Source organism: Chiloscyllium punctatum, chromosome 8 (assembly GCF_047496795.1).
Source record: "Chiloscyllium punctatum isolate Juve2018m chromosome 8, sChiPun1.3, whole genome shotgun sequence".
Classification (NCBI taxonomy): domain Eukaryota; kingdom Metazoa; phylum Chordata; class Chondrichthyes; order Orectolobiformes; family Hemiscylliidae; genus Chiloscyllium; species Chiloscyllium punctatum.
This window is the reverse complement of record NC_092746.1, coordinates 80,787,182-80,806,279: the sequence shown is the minus strand read 5'-3', so window position 1 is coordinate 80,806,279 and position 19,098 is coordinate 80,787,182. Positions and strand designations below refer to the sequence as shown.

General features: G+C 42.1%; 1 protein-coding gene across 1 annotated transcript in view; it reads right to left on the bottom strand.

Moving 5' to 3' along the window:
- LOC140480282 (MAM and LDL-receptor class A domain-containing protein 1-like) overlaps positions 1-19,098 on the bottom strand; it is a 404,689-nt gene that overhangs the window by 346,480 nt on the left and 39,111 nt on the right. The window contains exons 3-5 of the mRNA XM_072574989.1: positions 14,056-14,147; positions 13,770-13,931; positions 8,490-8,586 (exon numbers count right to left, since the gene is read on the bottom strand). Coding sequence (XP_072431090.1) covers positions 8,490-8,586; positions 13,770-13,931; positions 14,056-14,147 — 351 coding nt within the window. The remainder of the gene's footprint in view (positions 1-8,489; positions 8,587-13,769; positions 13,932-14,055; positions 14,148-19,098) is intronic.

Here is a 19,098-nt window from a genome sequence, read left to right as displayed (position 1 = left end):
GCTCACTCCAACTCAAAAGTTTCTTGAGGTGCATGCTTTACTTTTGTCACCACTGAAATAACTTCACAGAGGCCAGTATTCTGTTATCACGTCACCCTTTCTTTACCTGTGCAGAGATTTGACATTGTTCCAGCTTCCTCAGAGCCAACTCTGAGTGGACAGAATCTTTAACCTCCTGTTTGTATCGGTCAGCCAGGGCTCCCCGCTTGGACCAGGTTTACAGTCCCAATCAGGGAACTCATATTAAATGAGGTCCACCTAGCTGACCTCATTATGATCACTGGAGTCATCCAAACAGTTGTTGTCTTCTCCTCTTTCGCAACTAGGGTTCAGTTGAGCTGCCATGGATGCTTTCTTCCAGTGAACTTTGCATTGGATTGAAATTGCTTTCGATCAAACCAAAATTTAAAGGAATTAATATGTGCAGAAAAATATGCGATAGTTCAAAAAAGTAATTCAATTTTAGGCCTGGAAAAATTCCATCCAAAGTTTTAAAAGTAACGCCTTCGGAAAGTGACTGAATATATGCTGCCTCATGCAGCTTAAATCCACCTGATAGTAGTGGATATTGTAGGTGATTGCCATATTAGCCTAACATAAGCAGGGGGCTGGAAAGTTGAAGACAATGACATATTTATCTGTCATTTCAAATACATTCTCAGTATTCAAGACTGGCTGGTGTTATCCAATAATATTGCCTGTCTCTGCCTTATTTAAATTGTTGCTGAAACACTCTTCCATGTGTTTGATAACAAGAATCATTGATTCCAATGCTGCTGTGGCAACTTCCTTCACATCCTTTATCCTAATAAAATCGAACTGAAACTCTGCTGCCTGAATCCTAACCCTCACGACATTCTCTTCACCCATTAAGTCCATGCTGTGGCTTTTTGTTTGGCGATATCCCTAATTTAAAATTCTCATTCTTGTCTTCCAGTCCTCACAGTCCCATACTCCATACCCCTGTAATCTCTTCCAGCCAAACAACTCTTGGATGCATGCGTTCCTCCAATTCTGGCATCAGTGAATCAACGACTTCCATCAATCCTTTGTTGGCCATTCTGCTGTTATTCACAACCTGACCCCCTGAAATCTCCTCATTAAACTATTTTACCTTGCAATCTGTCTCTTTTCTTTAAGGTTCTCTTTGAACCTTATTCTTTCAGTGTGCAAATGGTCATCAGTGATAATGCCTCAATATTGGCAGGGAAAGGGGTTCCTATTGGAAGGCAGAGTTACAGCTGAGAAATCCAGAATTGTGTTTCCCCAGTGTAAGTATTTCTTTTGACAGGATCCCTGATTGATGAACTTAGGCACCAGTCAGTCAGGACACACTTTAGAGCAGACCTTAAGCAAAGAAAAGGAACCTGCAGCTGCTGGTGATGGGCTCCAAGGCTTGGAAAACTCATGAGCTGAGGTTCAACCTATAAAGCAGGTTTAACGTGAAGCTCTTAGGTACATTATAATTCTTAAAAGAGAATGGGATGTCTCCCCAACACTGACCTGCCCTTATTAAACTCAGAAGTGAGCAGTTTTGAGATTAAATTTGCGATTTCTTTTCCATTGTGTGGGTTTAAATTTTTCCCACTGTTTTTTGGCTTTCAGTTGCAAGTTCTGTGTGATAATATGCTTGTGATTTGGTTATCTTGAAAATTAAATGTTGTGCATACCTGCAAATTATACTGTCTAAGCAGTAGATATTTCCACACTATTAGCAAAGATGTCAGTGGTCGCAATCTGGTCAGTAATGCCAGAATTTAAGATAGAGGCGGATCATGGCCAGATTTCCCAGCATGCTTTCTTTCCTCATGACACACTGTATTTGCAGTATTGTTTTTGCAAAGCCCATCATTGACTTTAGAGAAATAAAACCAAGAAACACTGCTCTCAAATCAGTAGCTCAGACTTCATCAAAGGAGAGAACAAATGTATTAACATCCAGAATGATTGCTAATGGTTGATTTTGGAATTTGTGATCGAATTAGGGTGAAGGCTAGTTTAGCTAGTTCTAGCCTAACTGATCAGGTGGACATGAGAAAATCAATAACATGCTGCATGCAAATTTCAAGACTTCTTGATGTATAATCTGGGTGGGCAACATTAGAATTGTTCTACGCAAGAGGAGAAGTGGTAAAAATGTGCAATGTATTTCCTAGAAGAAAGAAATGTAAGTTGGAGATGTACAACATAGATACTGACCTTTCAGTCCAGCTCCTTCATGCTAACCAGATATCCTGCATAAATCTAGTCCCATTTGCCAGCATTTGGCCCATATCTTTCTAAACCGTTCCCATTCATTTACCCATCCAGATGAGTCTTTTAATAGTTGTAATTGTACCAGCCTCCACCACTTGCTCTGGCAACTCATTCCATACATGCACCACCCTCTGTGAGAAAACGTTGCCCCTCAGGTCCCTTTTAAATCTTTCCCCTCCCACCTTAAACCTATGCCCTCTAGCTTTGGACTCTCCCACCATAGAGAAAATATCTTCTCTATTCATCCTATCCATGCCCCTCATGATTTTGTAAATGGCTAGCCTAAACCTCCAATGCTCCAGGGAAAACAGCCCCAGCCTATTCAACCCCTCCCTGTACCTCAAACCCTCCAACCCTGGCAACATCCTTGTCAATCTTTTCAGAACCCTTTCAAGTTTCATAGCATCCTTCCTATAATTGGGGGACCAGAATTGCACACAGTATTCCAGAAGTGGCCTAACCAACGTCCCATACAGCTGCAACATGACCTGCCAACTCCTATACTAAATGCACTGACCAATGAAGTTAAAAATCACACAACACCAGGTTATAGTCCAACAGGTTCCTTTGGAAGCACCGGCTTTCGGAGCGCCACTTCTTCATCAGATGTTTCACGACACTCCCCAGGACCCTACCATTAAGTGTATGTGTCCTGCCCTGATTTGCCTTTCCAAAATGCAGTGCCTCACATTTATCTAAATTACATTCTATCTGCCATTCCTTACTCCATTGGCCCATCTGATCGGGATCCTGCTGTTTAAAACTCAAGGCAATCAACACAGAGTAATCTCACAAAAACTATATTCACCAAAAGGCAATGATTGAATTTCTCTCTGCCCCAAAAAGGCATTGATCTAGAATCAAATGAAAATTTTAAAAGAAAAGCAGATTCTCATGTGGAAACTACAGGTAAAAAAAAATGGAGAAAGTAGGGTTTCGTAGCTTTCTGGAACTTTGTAGGTATTAGGATGACAATCAGCACTTGTTGGTATATGTAACACACTCCTGGTTTGATTTTACTGTCAATGCCTTTGAATTTTAAAGGCTACTGAGATAAAATTCTGGACATTGTCTGTGGTTAGGATATAACGTTGGCATCTACCTGACATAGTGAAAAATTGCTCAGGCATGCCCCGTCCACAAAACACAGGAACAAAAATCAATCTACTCTCAATCATCAGCAAAGTGATGGAAGGGGTCATTGACAGTGCTATCAATTGGCACTTATATAACAATCACCTGATCGGCAATGCTCGGTTCTGATATTGTCATGTCCATTCAGTTCCAGATCTCATTTCAGCCGTGGTCCAAACATGTATAAAATAACTGATTTCCAAAGATGAGGACTGAAACACTGCCCTTGACAAAAAGGTGGCATTTGACTCAGAGGTACATCAATAAAAGCTACTAAGAGACAGTGGGAAAAATATCCATTGGTTAGACACATAGCTAGCTCAAAGGAATATCTGTTGTTGGAGGCCAATCATCTCAGCTTCAGGACATCTCTGCAGGGGTTCCTCAGGATCAGGTCCTGGGTCCAACCATGTTCAGCTGCTTCATCAATAATCCTCCCTCCATCATAATGTTAGAAGTGGGGATGTCAATGATGATTCCACTACGTTTAACAACATTCACATCTCTTGAAATGCTGAGCCAGCCTGTGCCTGTATACAGCAAGACCTGGACAATATCCAGGCTTGTGATGATAGCAATTATAATACTCATGCAACACATATGTCAGACAATGATTATCTCCAACAAGAGAGAATCAAGATATCTCTGCTTGACATTCAACGGCACTACCACTGCTGAATCCGTCAGTATCAACATCCTGAGGGTTATCATCGATTAAAAACTGATCTAATAGCTATGTAAATAATGTTTCCACAAAAGCAGATCTGAGGTTGGGAATTCTGTGACATGTAACTCACTTCTTGCCTCCCCATGCCAGTTTACAATTGACAGGCATACATCAGTAGCTTAAAGTAACATTGTATTCAATTGACTAGATGAGCTTGACTCAAAAACCACACTAGGGCATCATTCAGGGTAAAGCAGTCCATTTGATCAATATCCTAAACAACACATCATGCAATCACTCTGTTTACCACTAATACAGAGTGACAGCAGTATGTACCATCTACAAGATATAGTATTGCAACTCAAAAAGCTCCCTTTGATAAGAACTTACAATCCATGATATCAACTGCTGAGAAGCATCAGGCCACCAAATGCATGAGAACACCACAACAACAAGTTCCCCTCCAAGTCACAGATCATCCTGAGCTGGAAATACGTTGAGATTCCTTAAGTATTGTCGGGTCAAAAACCTTGTACATCATTCCTAGGAACACTGTATCTCCTATATCCGCTGGACTGCAGTGTTCCAAAAAATTAGTGTTGAGCAACAAGAGCTGTTCTTGCAGTGAAATTCAGACCTTATGAAGGAATCAGATATATCCTTATGTTGTTAAGACAGTCGTTCGAATGGGGAAACTGCCAACCATCTCTGAATGCTAGGTAACCAGGATAGGGTGATGCACAACCTGGAGTTCTGCTTGTTTATCTTTGGGTATCAAGGATTATAATTATGATTTTTTGACTGAAATGGTCAAGGATGATGACTGGGGCCTTGGAGAGGGCAAATGGTACATGGATAGCCAAAGGCTTAATGCATATAAAGAGGCTTTTCTTGAATTAGAGTGTTGTTATGTTCCTAGGGGCTCCATGTGACATTGTGACATCAATAAAGGTAATAAATAGCTTTCAGTTAAGGAAAAAACATTTTATTTCTTTGTCAAAGTTGACCCTCATTTTTATTAGAATTAGAAAAGGCTGATTCCGAGCCAATTCACTGCTCCCTGGAAACCCAGAGAGGGCAAGATATTATGTGGTTTTCTTTGACTGATACATACCCCATGTGTGAGGATCTGGAATATAAAGAGGAGAAAGGAGATTTTACATAATATTTTTGATGTAGAATGATGTTCAAATAATTAATTTCCTTCGGGAGCATCTCATCCACAGAAATAAAATCAAAGTTATAAAGAATTAGAAGGAACTGATTTATATTTTCCCATGTCTACTGCCCTGAGTACTTTTAATTAACTGGTAAGCACTGATGACTTGCTTAAGGCACTGTTGACACCTTAGTTAAAGGACATACTGAGCCGAACCATGCAAAACATTTACTGGCATCAGTAGATCTACAAAGCCCAAATTAACTTATGATGGAAATCAGAGATGTAAGAGAACACCATGACTCTTGTCATATATTCACTACTTTGTCCTAACACAAACTCCTTTCTGAAGGCAGCAAAAAATATAGGTTGGGAGACAAAAGGGAGACCCTTGGAAATAGTTTACATCAAATTTTGTGAGGGGTTTGGAGCCCTAGAATGCCTCAAGCAACAAAAGTCCATGATATATTTAACAGAATGCTTATAAAACCAATCATAAGCCCTACAAGAAAAAGTATGATTTTACAATATTGTAAATCAAATATTTAGCAGATGAGAAAATTGCATAGCACCTTCCTGCTCAGTGATGTTAGGGATCAACTGATTCTCACATTTTTGCTCCTGTTCTGATAACTGGCTCATAAATTAATAGTCATTCACTTCTTTACCATTGCAAAAAAAAAATTGAATTAAATGCTGGGTCTCAAACTCCACTGCACATTTCCTACTTTTGCAGGCACATTTCCCTACTTTTTGAAGACAGAGAGATGCTGTTTCAAATTCTTAGGAGCCTCTCCCCATCGTTAACCTTGATGCTGATTCTTTTTCCCTTACCCATTAGTCTTGAATTTGAATTGTTCTCTTGCCTTTGCAGCTAATGTTCTTCACAAATGGAGAATTTCATTTACAATTCCTCAGGTACTGAAGCAGTCCATATTCAAATGAAGCAAGATCCAGACAATATCCAGATTTGGGCAGATAAGTAGCAAGACAAATGGCTATCCTCAACCCTTTGACACTTAATGTCAAAATGCCCACTATCAACATCCTGGGAACTGCCAGTGACCAGATATTAAACTGGACTCACCATAAAAATGATACAAGAGCAGGTAAGAAGTTAGAATCCTGCAGCAAGTAACTGAACTCCTACTTCTCCAAAACTTGTTGACCATCTATAAGGCCCATGTCAGGAGTGCTCCCCACTTGCCTAGGTGATTGCAATTCCAACAATACTCAAGAAGCTTGACACCATCCAGGAGAAAACAACCTGCTTAATTAGTAGCATGTCACTCCCGCTGGCACTGACAGCTAGTAGCAGTAGTGTGTGCCATCTACAACTTGCTCAGTGACAAGTTATCAAAGCTCCGAGGAAAGCATCTTCCAAACCCGCAACCACTCCCATCTAGAAGGACAAGGGCAGCACATAAATGGGAACACCAATACCAGCCATTACCCCTCCAAGCTACTCACAATTCTAAGCATGAAACATATTTCCATTCCTTCAACATGGTTGGGTCAAAATGCTAAAACTCCCTCCCTACAGCACCCTACAGCACAGATACTACAATGGTTCAAGAAGGCAGCTTACCCATGCCATCTCAAGGGCAATTTGGGTAGATAATAAATGCTGGTTTAAACAGCAATGCCAACATTCCATGAATGAATAATAAAATAAAGCCGGTCAAATAACTTTAGAATTTTAGACATTTTGATGAGAAGCTTCATTTTTCTCAACTCTAACGGGTATAGGTGAACTGTTCCTAATAAGAGGCCTTCCCTCCAGGAATCAGTCGGATGAATCTTCTCTTTCAATTGAATATAGTTTTAAGATGTTCAAGGGGTATTTAAGATGACTAAGCAAATTGATAAGGAAGTTTGAAAGAAACAATATCTCTAGTGGTGCAGAGCAAAGTATTGTAACCTTAATATGACAGATCTGACATCAGGGCTGATCTCTGGAATCATTTCTTCACACGAACCATCACCGAAATGTGGAACATTCTTCTCCAAGAAGCTGGATTTTTTGCTAATTTGAATATTTTGGAAGTGGAATAAATAGGTTTTTCTTTGGCAAGGATGCAGGATATGGAATTGAAGCATATATATGGGGTTAAGATATGGGTTAACTGTGAGTTAATTGAAGCATGTACATGGGGTTTAAGATATGGGTTAACTGTGATTTAATTGAGTGGAATAGATCTCAGGATATTGTTCTCATGACCTCAGACTTTGCTCCCCTATGGGAAAAAATATATTGTGCATTGTTCCTTACCAGAAAGTTTCAATATGTTGTGAGAGCCGTGATTAACGTTTTACTCTGCTTCTGTTGCAATGAAAGTTCTCACATCATGAGCAGGAGTTTGTAAAATCAAGAATTAAAAATTTAAAACCAATATAAAAAAATCAAATATGTAGCATTATATAAAATATTGCAGGTCTCATAAAAATGGAGCAGATCTTATTTTGAATGTGAACCCTTCCAGACTTGATTTAAGAGTAATAGTAATACCTCAAGAAGATTGATTCTATTTGCTGCCGCAATGATTAATTGCAAACAGAATTTAATCTGAAAATATCTTTCAAGGTTTTTCCTAGTCTTCCATTTTTTATTGGACCTGTGACGTAATGATAAATGCAATGCCTCCACAGATTCAGTCAATCCCTAAATCTAATCAATACTAGCCCCCAAAGATTCATCACCCTTTTATTCCCAAGAACAGGACATGGAAGGGAAAATGCAGACTGAATCAAGAGGTTGGATGAACTGTCAAATTGATTGTGACCAGCTACATAAACTTACAGATGGCATAAATCTTATAGAAAGAGCCAATTTTAGTTTTGCTTTAGTTATACCTATTCAGGATGGCAAAATTTCATTTCTTCTTTAGTTTTATTCAATCGTTTCTTTTTTTTTTAGCTTTTCTAGTCCTTTCTCTCTAATAAGAATTTGATTCTTCATGCAGTTCCCAGAAAATGCTGCTTAGGCAGAGGTTAGACTTTAAGTTAAATATTCCAACTTCTTTCCCATTTTCTGTCTAATGTACTCTTCAAATCAAACTCCCCAATGGGAATGCATGATCATTGAATATACACTTTAAGTTGAATACTTTGGCAGCGTGACTCTTAAATCTTTCTTTCTCTACAACACAAATTTTGAATAGTTGTGCTCAGCTATATAAATAATAACTGTAATGTAAATGTTTGAATTGGAAAGAAATCAAAACATCTTTAGATGTTAAACTTTAATAATCATTAACATGGTTTTGCATTTACCTGGTGCTGGGAGACAGCCATCACCGAAAGAAATATCGTCCACAGCAAGCACTTCATTAGGTTGACTGGAGGCAAAAATATTGCCCTGAACTATGACCTGTGCAGATACACAGCAGATGTAAAGTGAGAAAGTTTTACACCTGCAAAATCAAAGATGTTCTAAACACAAAACATACACAAGCACAATAAAAATACTTTGTAAAACCGTATCAGCATGTTAAAAGTCACTCCTGAATGAGGATGCATCCTTTGATGTTTTCATCAATAAACTCAATCGTTTTTGAACTTGAATTCCAATTTCTGAGTCAATGAGTTATGACCCAAGTTATGATTCAGCTCCTCCGTTACAGGTTTTCACTGAAATCATGACCCCTAAGTTGAGCTGTAGCTTGAATTATGCAAACTCAGATTTCTACAATATAATTTTTTTTGAAATAGAAGGATAAGGCAGATGAGTGCATGGCTGAAAAGATGGTGTAGGAGGGAGGGCTATAGATTCTAGGCACCTGGAGACTGGCTTTACAGAAGATGGCACCATCCAAATCAGGCAGATTGCACCTGAACAGAGCAGGAACTGAGTTCCTAATGGGGCAATTTACTAGTGCTTTTGAAAGAGTTTTAAATTAACTCAGCATGGGTGTCAGAACGACGAAAGGATTTTAGAGGAGAATACCAGGGTGCACAAAATGCTTGAAGAGATGGATAGTTCTAGAACAGAGAAAAAAAGTCAACTGATGAAGTTGGAGTAAGGGCAAACATGATGAAATCTATATTGGTGTTATTAAGGATTTCTCTGAATGCTTGGTGAGTAGTAAAAAAGATTTGGGAGTTACAGGCACAGATTGCCATGCAAAGTTTAATGTAGTAATAACAGAGGCTCAGCTCAAGGAGGAGCAGGATTTTGTATTATATATTCCCAGGTACAAGATGTTCGGAAAAGATCAGAAAAGAAGGAAAGAAGGGTGGCAGTATTTATTAAGGGCAACGTTAGTTAAGGATACCATTGTAGTCCCAGACAAAGAGGATTTACCAAAGGATTCTACGGCAGAATCAACTTGACTAAAGCTAAGGAACAAAAAAGGCTTCAATTACATTGCCCAGTGTAGACTGTAGACCACCAACTGGAGGAAAGGGTATCGAGGAGCAAATCTGAAGGGAAATTTACAGAGACATGCCAACATTATAGCATGGACATAATTATGGATTTTAACTGCCCGAATGTAGACTGGGACAGTGTTTGGCAAACCGTTCCCAAATTGTGTTCAGGCAAACTTCCACCAATGTTCAGTCCAAATAGAAAGGATGCACTGTTGGACCTTTTTGTGAAAATCTGGTAGGCAATGTGCACTAACTCTCACTGGGGGAACATTTAGCAGATAGGGAAATTTAGGATGATGACAGAAAAAGATAGTGAACAATCCAAAGTAAAAGCAATTAAACTGGGAAAGAGCCCACTTTAATCAGGTAAGCTGAGGACCAAATCAATTTAGGATGGGGGCAGGGAACTCAAGAGTTCTCCTTGGAGAGAGGAAGCCTGAAATAGAAGTTTAAAAAATTGTGAGCAGTCTGGAGAGACCAGGTAGGGATAACCTGTTCTGGCTCATTAAAGGATTAAGAATGAGAGGGCACAGGTTTAAAGTGATTAGCAAATCTCACACATAGGATGGGAGCAAAAGCTTTTCACACAAAGGAATGGATTGCCTGGTGCTGTGATGGAGGTAAGTAAATTGAGACATTTAAGAGAACACAGGAAAATGATTTGAATGGGAATGATGTGCAAGGGTTTTGCTAGAAAGCAGATGAATGGCATTAAATCATAATGCTTGTTGGAAAGTCAATGCAAGCACAATGGTCTGAAAGGTTTCCTGTGCACTGTAACAATTCTGTGATTCTGTAACACTGTGATTGTGTGATATAAATCAAAGGTAAGCAAAATACAGTTAAAATACAGATCATCCACGATCCATTAGAATAGCACAACAGGAGTGAGTAGCTGAATGACCTACTTCTGCACCAATGTTCTTCTGTGCTTTCAAATTACATGTCTCCAAAGCTAGTTTGGATTAGTCACAATTACTTCCAGCAAATATAAATAGGTGCAATTGCATTGTCTTGACCACCTGCCACAAACTCCATACCCTTGCCATTGGTCCCATCCTTCAGCCTTAGTCTCAGTCTCAGCATTAACTAAACAGTTTGCATGTTCAGCACTCTCTTCAATCATTAAATAAGCAACTGACTCTGCATCTTTTCCATCACAAATGCCATCTATTTCTACCTGCACGTGCACCCCTATTTTAGCCTACTGGCGACTAGAACACTCATTCATGATCTTGTCATTTCCAGTCTTGGTAATCCTAAAGTGCTCCTCCCAGATTCCATACTTCCTAACCCAGAGCTCATCCAAATCTCTGCTACCCATGACCCTATTATGCAACAAATCCAAAGGCTCCTGTTACTCATGGTGTCATAATACTGCATTAGCTCCTGGTCACCCAAACATCAATTATTTCATTCTAATCCTTTCAATAAATGATTCCAAAGTTCTGTTACATCCTGGCTTTGAACATGAGAACTGAAAATGTGTTGCTGGAAAAGCGCAGCAGGTCAGGCAGCATTAATGGAGCAGGAGAATCGACGTTTTGAGCATGAGCCCTTCTTCAGGAATGCGGAAGGTGTGCCAAGCAGACTAAGATAAAAGGTAGGGAGGAGGGACTTGGGGGAGGGGCGTTGGAAATGCGATAGGTGGAAGGAGGTTAAGGTGAGGATGATAGGCCGGAGTGAGGGTGGGGGTGGAGAGGTCAGGAAGAAGATTGCAGGTTAGGAAGGTGGTGTTGAGTTTGAGGGTTGGGACTGAGACAAGGTGGGGGGAGGGGAAATGAGGAAACTGGAGAAATCTGAGTTCATCCCGTGTGGTTGGAGGGTTCCTAGGCGGAAGATAAGGTGCTCTTCCTCCAGCCGTCATGTTGCTATGGTCTGGTGATGAAGGAGTCCAAGGACCTGCATGTCCTTTGCGGAGTGGGAGGGGGAGTTGAAGTGTTGAGCCATGGGGTGGTTGGGTTGGTTGGTCCGGGTGTCCCAGAGGTGTTCTCTGAAACGTTCCACAAGTAGGCGGCCTGTCTCCCCAATGTAGAGGAGGTCACATCGGATGCAGCGGATGCAGTAAATGATGTGTGGGGAGGTGCAGGAGAATTTGTGGCGGATATGGAAGGACTCCTCCATCACCAGACCATAGCAACATGACAGCTGGAGGAAGAGCGCCTCATCTTCCGCCTAGGAACCCTCCAACCACAAGGGATGAACTCAGATTTCTCCAGTTTCCTCATTTCCCCTCCCCCCACCTTGTCTCAGTCCCAACCCTTAAACTCAGCACCACCTTCCTAACCTGCAATCTTCTTCCTGACCTCTCCATGCCCCCCCCCCCACTCCCCCAATCCGGCCTATCACCCTCACCTTAACCTCCTTCCAGCTATTGCATTCCCAACGCCCCTCCCCCAAGTCCCTCCTCTCTACCTTTTATATTAGCCTGCTTGGCAAACCTTCCTCATTCCTGAAGAAGGACTCATGCTCGAAACGTCGATTCTCCTGTTCTTTTGATGCTGCCTGACCTGCTGCGCTTTTCCAGCAACACATTTTCAGCTCTGATCTCCAGCATCTGCAGTCCTCACTTTCTCCTTTGAACATGAACATAGAACATAGAAGAATACAGCGCAGTACAGGCCCTTCGGCCCTCGATGTTGCGCCGGTCAAAGCCCACCTAACCTACACTAACCCACTATCCTCCATATACCTATCCAATGCCCGCTTAAATACCCATAAAGAGGGAGAGTCCACTACTGCTACTGGCAGGGCATTCCATGAACTTATGACTCGCTGAGTGAAGAACCTACCCCTAACATCAGTCCTATATCTACCCCCCCTTAATTTAAAGCTATGCCCCCTTGTCATGAGAGGACATGAAATTCCTTGGTCGGTGGGTCAGCATATAATGTGGAAAACGGATAGTAAAGGCACAATGGATTCATCTCTTGAACCAGCATCTACATCTACTGGATTAGTAGTGCTGGAAGAGCACAGCAGTTCAGGCAGCATCCAACGAGCAGCGAAATCAACGTTTCGGGCAAAAGCCCTTCATCAGGAATAAAGGCAGTGAGCCTGAAGCGTGGAGAGATAAGCTGGAGGAGGGTGGGGGTGGGGAGAGAGTAGCATAGAGTACAATGGGTGAGTGGGGGAGGAGATGAAGGTGATAGGTCAAGGAGGAGAGGGTGGAGTGGATAGGTGGAAAAGAAGATAGGCAGGTCGGACAAGTCAAGGAGGCAGTAACTGAGCTGGAAGTTTGAAACTAGGATGAGGTGGGGGAAGGGGAAATGAGGAAGCTGTTGAAGTCCACATTGATGCCCTGGGGTTGAAGTGTTCTGAGGCGGAAGATGAGGCGTTCTTCCTCCAGGCGTCTGGTGGTGAGGGAGCGGCGGTGAAGGAGGCCCAGGACCTCCATGTCCTCGGCAGAGTGGGAGGGGGAGTTGAAATGTTGGGCCACGGGGCGGTTTGGTTGATTGGTGCGGGTGTCTCGGAGATGTTCCCTAAAGCGCTCTGCTAGGAGGCGCCCAGTCTCCCCAATGTAGAGGAGACCGCATCGGGAGCAACGGATACAATAAATGATATTGGTGGATGTGCAGGTGAAACTTTGATGGATGTGGAAGGCTCCTTTAGGGCCTTGGATAGAGGTGAGGGAGGAGGTGTGGGCACAGGTTTTACAGTTCCTGCGGTGGCAGGGGAAAGTGCCAGAATGGGAGGGTGGGTCGTAGGGGGGTGTGGACCTGACCAGGTAGTCACGGAGGGAACGGTCTTTGCGGAAGGCGGAAAGGGGTGGGGAGGGAAATATATACCTGGTGGTGGGGTCTTTTTGGAGGTGGCGGAAATGTCGGTGGATGATTTGGTTGATGCGAAGGTTTGTAGGGTGGAAGGTAAGCACCAGGGGCGTTCTGTCCTTGTTATGGTTGGAGGGGTGGGGTCTGAGGGCGGAAGTGCAGGATGTGGACGAGATGCATTGGAGGGCATCTTTAACCACGTGGGAAGGGAAATTGCGGTCTCTAAAGAAGGAGGCCATCTGGTGTGTCCTATGGTGGAACTGGTCCTCCTGGGAGCAGATACGGCGGAGGCGGAGAAATTGAGAATACGGGATGGCATTTACATCTGACAGGCGCCCCTACTTGATCCCATCAGCCTCCTGTATCAGAGGACCAGTCAGAATTGTTTTTCAGTGAGATTGGGGGTACTAACCTGAAATTTGCTCCTGGTCTTGATTGTGATAACTTCCTTGTTCCATTGGTTTTCCTGTGGATCTGTCTGCTTCCAAATTTCTGTTAAGGTGTGAGGATACAGCTGGTGCAATTCAACTTTTAGTGTTCCACTCACTCGACCAAAATGATAATAAAACCTCATCTATCATAAAAATGCAACATTCATTTACTCTAACAATTTAGAAAGAAGAATTAATTCTAATGCATCATTAATTTTATTTTTTGGATAATTTCCTCCAACTTTCCCACTTTATATTCCATCCTACCTGGCAACTTTCCTTTGTTGGAAGAAAAACAACACTTTGAAGATTTGCAAAATGCTTTGTAGCGTCTTCAGGCAACACAGATAAATAATAAGCTGAAAGAAAAGAGAATATTCATTGCGACATTGCTCAATAAATATATTATATAATTGGTAAATGACCAAGGGATATACTGACAGTGAGTTAAAGGACAAACAGAAGGGATTGATTAGATTACTAGATTAGTGTGGAAACAGGCCCTTCAGCTCAACAAGTCCACACTAACCCACCGAAGCACAACCCACCCAGACCCATTCCCCTACATTTACCCCTTCATGTAATACCACTGGCAATTTAGTATGGCTAATTAACCTAATCTGCACATTTTGTTTGGACCGTGGGAGGAAACCAGAGCACCTGCACAGACACAGGGAGAATGTGCAAACTCCACACAGTCAGTTACCTGAGGTGGGAATTGAACCCAGGTTCTCTGGTGCTGTAAGGCAGCAGTGCTAACCACTGTGCCACCGTGCATCATGTTTGGCATAATATCATGGGCTGAAGGGCCTGTTCCTGTGCTGTACTGTTCTATGTTCTATGACACACTAGATTCAAGCATGGGATAGCTAAATTCTGAGTGCATCCAATCCACTCTCTCAAGAAAGCCACTCATGGGTGGCAGCCAAAAACAGTATTCTTCTGTATGATTTTGATGTTCCTTAATTCAACTGAGTTCCACAGACTCTCATTCTACACAGCATTTCCCATTGAACATGTTCTCAGCCTCTCCATCACTGCAATAACATGGTCACTCTCCTTTTCCAATCTTTTGATACCTCCCTACTTTGCTGAGCAGAAGTTCTTTCTCTCTGCCTCTGTCTATTTTCTCCCTAATTGAGTGCATCTCTTCCTCATTGTAACCCTCCATTTTAATTGTTTATCTTTTTCTCCCCTCTCCCTTCACCCTGAAAAATAGTGGGATTCCTTTTCCTTCCTTCCCTCTGTTGTGTCTTTGTGTTCCCTGGTGTGCTTTTTTGAGCTATCATGTTAACTCTGGCAACCAGAATACTGAGACTGGTTTCTTAAAGCAAATATCAAAACATTTATTTGTAGAGCAGCTAAGTACATTGGAGCTCCATCACAAACATTGTTTTAGTATGAGGTAAAGCTGTTGATGAACTGACTTCTAGATGGATACAAAGTATAGCAGTATCTATTCAAGATGGAGCTGATACTTTTAAATAGTATCACTTAGCATGATATCACACTGATACCACATAATTCTGAGGTATTCAATTAATACATACCATCTGTCTTTATCATGGGGGTAGATACTACCCTGGCCATGGTGACAAAGCAGGAAACTCTTTCACCAGATATTTCACCAAAATTGATAAGGAAAAAGTGTTGGTAGACTGTTGGTATTTAAAGTTAACAAGGCACGAAGACTGGATGCAATGCATTCAAGAGTATTGAAGAAAGTGAGAGTGGAAACTGCAGGAGCATTAGTTATAAATGGGTGGCACGGTGGCTCAGTGGTTAGTACTGCTACCTCACAGCACCAGGGTCTCAGGTTCAATTCCAGCCTCAGGTGACTGTCTGTGTGGAGTTTCCACATTCTTCCCGTATCTGCATGGGTTTCCTCCCACAGTCCAAAGATGTGTAGGTTAGGTGAATTGCCCATATTGCTAGGTGCATGACAGAGGTGGGTTACTCTTTGGAAGGTCGGTGTGGACTGGTTGGACCTGTTTATGCACTGTAGGGAATCTAATCTAAACGTTCAGTCCTCCCTGCACTCAGAGTGATTGCAAGGCAACTGAAGAACTTAAATTTTTGAAAAGGAAAAAGAATTAAACTAGCAATTATCGACATCCATTTAAGTTCTGTGGTGGGGAGGTTTCTACAAACAATTATTCTGCATTGAGTTAGTTGTTTCTTAGACAAAGGTGGGTTCATTCTTGGAGGTGCTGGAATGTAACCTGACTTGACCTTTTGCAGACCTCAAAGGGATTCCAAGTTTGCTCTAGGGATAATCAACATGGCTTTGTGTATGGGAAATCATGTCTCACAAACTTGATTGAGTTTTTTGAGGAAGTAACAAAGAAGATTGATGAGGGCAGAGCAGTAGATGTGATCTATACGGACTTCAGTAAGGAGTTCAGCAAGGTTCCCCATGGGAGACTGATTAGCAAGGTTAGATCTCACAGAATACAGGGAGAGCTAGCTATTTGGATACAGAACTGGCTCAAAGGCAGAAGACAGAGGGTGGTGGTGGAGGGTTGTTTTTCAAACTGGAGGCCTGTGACCAGTGGAGTGCCACAAGGATCGGTGCTGGGTCCTCTACTTTTTGTCATTTACATAAATGATTTGGATGGGAGCATAAGAGGTATAGTTAGTAAGTTTGCAGATGACACCAAAATTGGAGGTGTAGTGGACAGCGAAGAGTGTTACCTTAGATTACAACAGGATCTTGATCAGATGGGCCAATGTGCTGAGAAGTGGCAGATGGAGTTTAATTCAGATAAATGCGAGGTGCTGCATTTTGGGAAAGCAAATCTTAGCAGGACTTAATCACTTAATGGTAAGATCCTAAGGAGTGTTACTGAACAAAGAGACCTTGGAGTGCAGGTTCATAGCTCCTTGAAAGTGGAGTCGCAGGTAGATAGGATGGTGAAGAAGGCGTTTGGTATGCTTTCCTTTATCGGTCAGAGTATTGAGTACAGGAGTTGGGAGGTCATGTTGCAGCTGTACAGGACATTGGTTAGGCCACTGTTGGAATATTGCATGCAATTCTGGTCTCCTTCCTATCGGAAAGATGTTGTGACATTTGAAAGGGTTCAGAAAAGATTTACAAGGATGTTGCCAGGGTTGGAGGATTTGAGCTATAGAGAGAGGCTGAACAGGCTGGGGCTGTTTTCACTGAAGTGTCAGAGACTGAGGGGTGACCTTATAAAGGTTTACAAAATTATGAGGGGCATGGATCAGCTAAATAGCAAAGTCTCTTCCCTGGGGCCGGGGAGTCCAAAACTAGAAGGCATAGGTTTAGGGTGAGAGGGGAAAGATATAAAAGAGACCTAAGGGGCAATTGTTTCACACAGAGGGCGGTACATGTATGGAATGAGCTGCCAGAGGAAGTGGAGGCTGGTACATTTGTAACATTTAAGAGGCATTTGGATGGGTATATGAATAGGAAGGGTTTGGAGGGATATGAGCTGGGTGCTGGCAGGTGGGACTAGATTGGGTTGGGATATCTGGTCGGCATGGACGGGTTGGACCGAAGTGTCTGTCTCCATGCTGTACATCTCTATGACTGTATGATTATGACTCTATCAAAGGTGGCCTTCCCCATGATATTGTTGAGAGTGTAGTGCTGGAAAAGCACTGCGGGTCAGGCAGCATTCCCGATGAAGGGCTTATGCCCAAAACATCGATTCTCCTGCTCCTCAGATGCTGCCTGACCTGCTGTGCTTTTCCAGCACCACCCTCTCAATTCTGATCTCAAGCATCTGCAGTCCTCACTTTCTCGTTCCCCGTGACCTTGTCATGGAAAGTAGAGATCACACTGAACAGCCTCAGTGGATAGCCAATTTTGTTCAGCTTAAATGGACCATCTCTTCTCATATGATTGAATTTTAGGGTGAGATTGATGAGGGCATAATGTAGTTGTATCCTTCGTTCATGGCATATTTCTTGCAGGTGCCAGACTGAGAGGATCATGCCATCTGTTCTGAAACCATCTGAAACCAAGTGGGATTCAGAATGGATGCAATCAGCTGCAGAATGATAAAGGAAATATGGGCAAATATTTTTCCTGCAATGCTCAGGTGGGAGATGCCATGATAGAATTCTGTAATCATTGCAGTCGCTCTTTTTCAATTCCAAGGTCACCATCTTTGCAACATGAATAACATAGACTCCACATCCAGCAGAGACATTGGCATCAGCAATGCTGTAAATTGAGGCTTCGGATCTAGACTTTGGCAACATTCTCAGAAAATCTCAGGGATTTGTACAAAGCAAATCTCATTTCCAGTGAAAAGTTTGCGTTAGTGTTTTTCTGATTAACTCCATTACGTACAGCATTCCCTCTCTTGTTGCAGTCAATTTGTATCAGATCCTTTCCCTTCCTTTCCATCCCTTCCCACTTAATAACTGTGCAGCATTTCTGTGTGCAACCAGTTGATAAATTTGGATTGCATTTTTTATTACAACACTTTTCACTGTCTCCATGGCGACAGTTGGTTTACAGAATAATATCTTTCCTTGTTGCAAATTATTCATGGAATCAGCCACCAGTCAGATTGCCAACTCAGCAGGAATTTTGTTTTTCTAATGTTGGAGACCATTTCTGCCTATAACCTTCCTTAGTCAGAGGTTTGCCTCTGTGGCCACGTTTCTTTCCTCATTTTCACAGCTTTTTCTACTCTTGGAACTGCTTTTATAAGCTAAAGACATGATTCACAAATATCCAATGAACAAATTCTGACTATTTTCAAACTGAAATGCCAACATTAAAGGTTCAGTCCTTTACTTCCTTCGGTTGGAGATTTTGTTATTCCTGGTGTGAGAGCAGCACTGACAAGAAAGGGGGGAAACTACATTGTGAACAAAAATAATCTGTCAACATCGGGAAAACTTTTCCCAATTTTCTATTGAAGGCATAAATGGTAATTCAGGTTCTCACTGCTGAGTGGTGACTACCATGCCTTTGCATTTCAATCTTCTCTCCTTTACTGAAAAACTAGATGGTGCAAACTAGATGCTGACTTCAGCTGAGTGCTTGTTCCAGCCATCATCCAATGTATGCTCCAAGGGTACAGTCATCCTGACCTCTCGGCTACATAAGCTGAATCAACAAGCTACTAGCTCACGGATCAGCATGCCTGCTCGTGCACCACTTCAGACACCACTTCAACCCTTCAACACATGACTTTAGAGCTCAGGGATAGTTATGACCTGCAGGTCTCCGTCAGGTAACTTTGTGTTCAGGGACTCAGGCATGTTTCATGCAGAGGGTGCATCTTTCGGCTTTTAGGTTGCTTTCTAAATGTTCACCTATTTTATCAG